Source organism: Fonticula alba (genome assembly GCF_000388065.1).
Source record: "Fonticula alba strain ATCC 38817 unplaced genomic scaffold supercont2.1, whole genome shotgun sequence".
Lineage (NCBI taxonomy): Eukaryota > Rotosphaerida > Fonticulaceae > Fonticula > Fonticula alba.
Genome location: NW_009242971.1, coordinates 2,063,603 through 2,064,625, shown reverse-complemented (window position 1 = coordinate 2,064,625; position 1,023 = coordinate 2,063,603). Strand labels below are relative to the sequence as shown.

Genomic DNA, 1,023 nt, shown 5'->3' with positions numbered 1-1,023 from the left:
CCGAAGGTGTGCCCCCCCCCCCTCCCCCCCTCTGCCTTTTTGTCGCTCTTTCCTCGTCTGTCTTCCTCTCGACCTCCCCGTACCCTCGGCTCCCTCTTCCAACTGACAGAAAAGTGTCGGTGCCCTTCCCGAGAATGCCGACGTAAAGGCCACCCTTGAGCTGTACCTGCGCGCGTGTGCTCTGGAAGTGGACGTGCGCACTCTGGCAGCCATGGCCTCGACCCTGAGCAACGGCGGGGTGTCGCCGCTCACCTGCGAGTGCGTTTCCTTTGAGCGGGGGGGGTCGTGTGGGAGCATTTATCTCGGTGTCCCTCCCGCGTCGGGGCGTCCATTTCGGTGGAATATCTAACCGCGCCTGTCCCTCTCCTTTGCCTCGCCCATGGTCTGGCACTCGCAGGCGCGTCATCTCCCAGGAGACGACGAAGTCCTGCTTGCAGTTGCTGCTTTCCTGCGGCATGTACGACTCATCGGGCGAGTGGGCTTGCACCACCGGCCTGCCAGCCAAGAGTGGGGTCTCCGGGGCCATCTTCATTTGTGTGCCAAACGTGCGTCTTTCCTCATTTCTGCCCCGTGGCCAGGGCCTCCCCTCATGCACATGCATTCAAGCCGCACCCCGCCTCTGCTTGGGGGTTCTTCCGTCCTCTTTCGCTCCTTTTCTTTCTCTCTCACACATGCACACGCCCACACGCCCACACGCCCTTGGGCTCGCTTGCACGTCCATGTATGAAGGTGATGGGTTTGGCTGTGTGGTCTCCGCGCCTGGACGCCCGGGGGAACTCCCACCGTGGTGTGCAGTTTGCCAAGGCCGTCTGTCAGAAGTTCGCCCTGTCCATCTTCGACCAGATGCTGCCCGGCGCCAACCAAGTGGACCCCACCATGTCGGAGTTGCCCAAGACCAACGGGCCCATCCCCCCAGTGGCCAACTCCTTCGACGAGGGGCATGGACATCCGGCTCCCCCGCTGCAGGAGGCGACTGTCGGCGTTGCCGATGCTCAGCTGCAAGCATCTCAGATGCCCGTTTGA

The 1,023-nt window shown here is 62.9% G+C and overlaps 1 protein-coding gene across 1 annotated transcript in view; it reads left to right on the top strand.

Moving 5' to 3' along the window:
• H696_00453 (hypothetical protein) overlaps positions 1-1,023 on the top strand; it is a gene marked incomplete at both ends in the record, with an annotated part of 2,917 nt that extends 1,894 nt beyond the window's left edge. The window contains 3 exons of the mRNA XM_009494308.1: positions 115-258; positions 398-545; positions 730-1,023. Of these exons, the coding sequence (XP_009492583.1) occupies positions 115-258; positions 398-545; positions 730-1,023 (586 nt within the window). The remainder of the gene's footprint in view (positions 1-114; positions 259-397; positions 546-729) is intronic.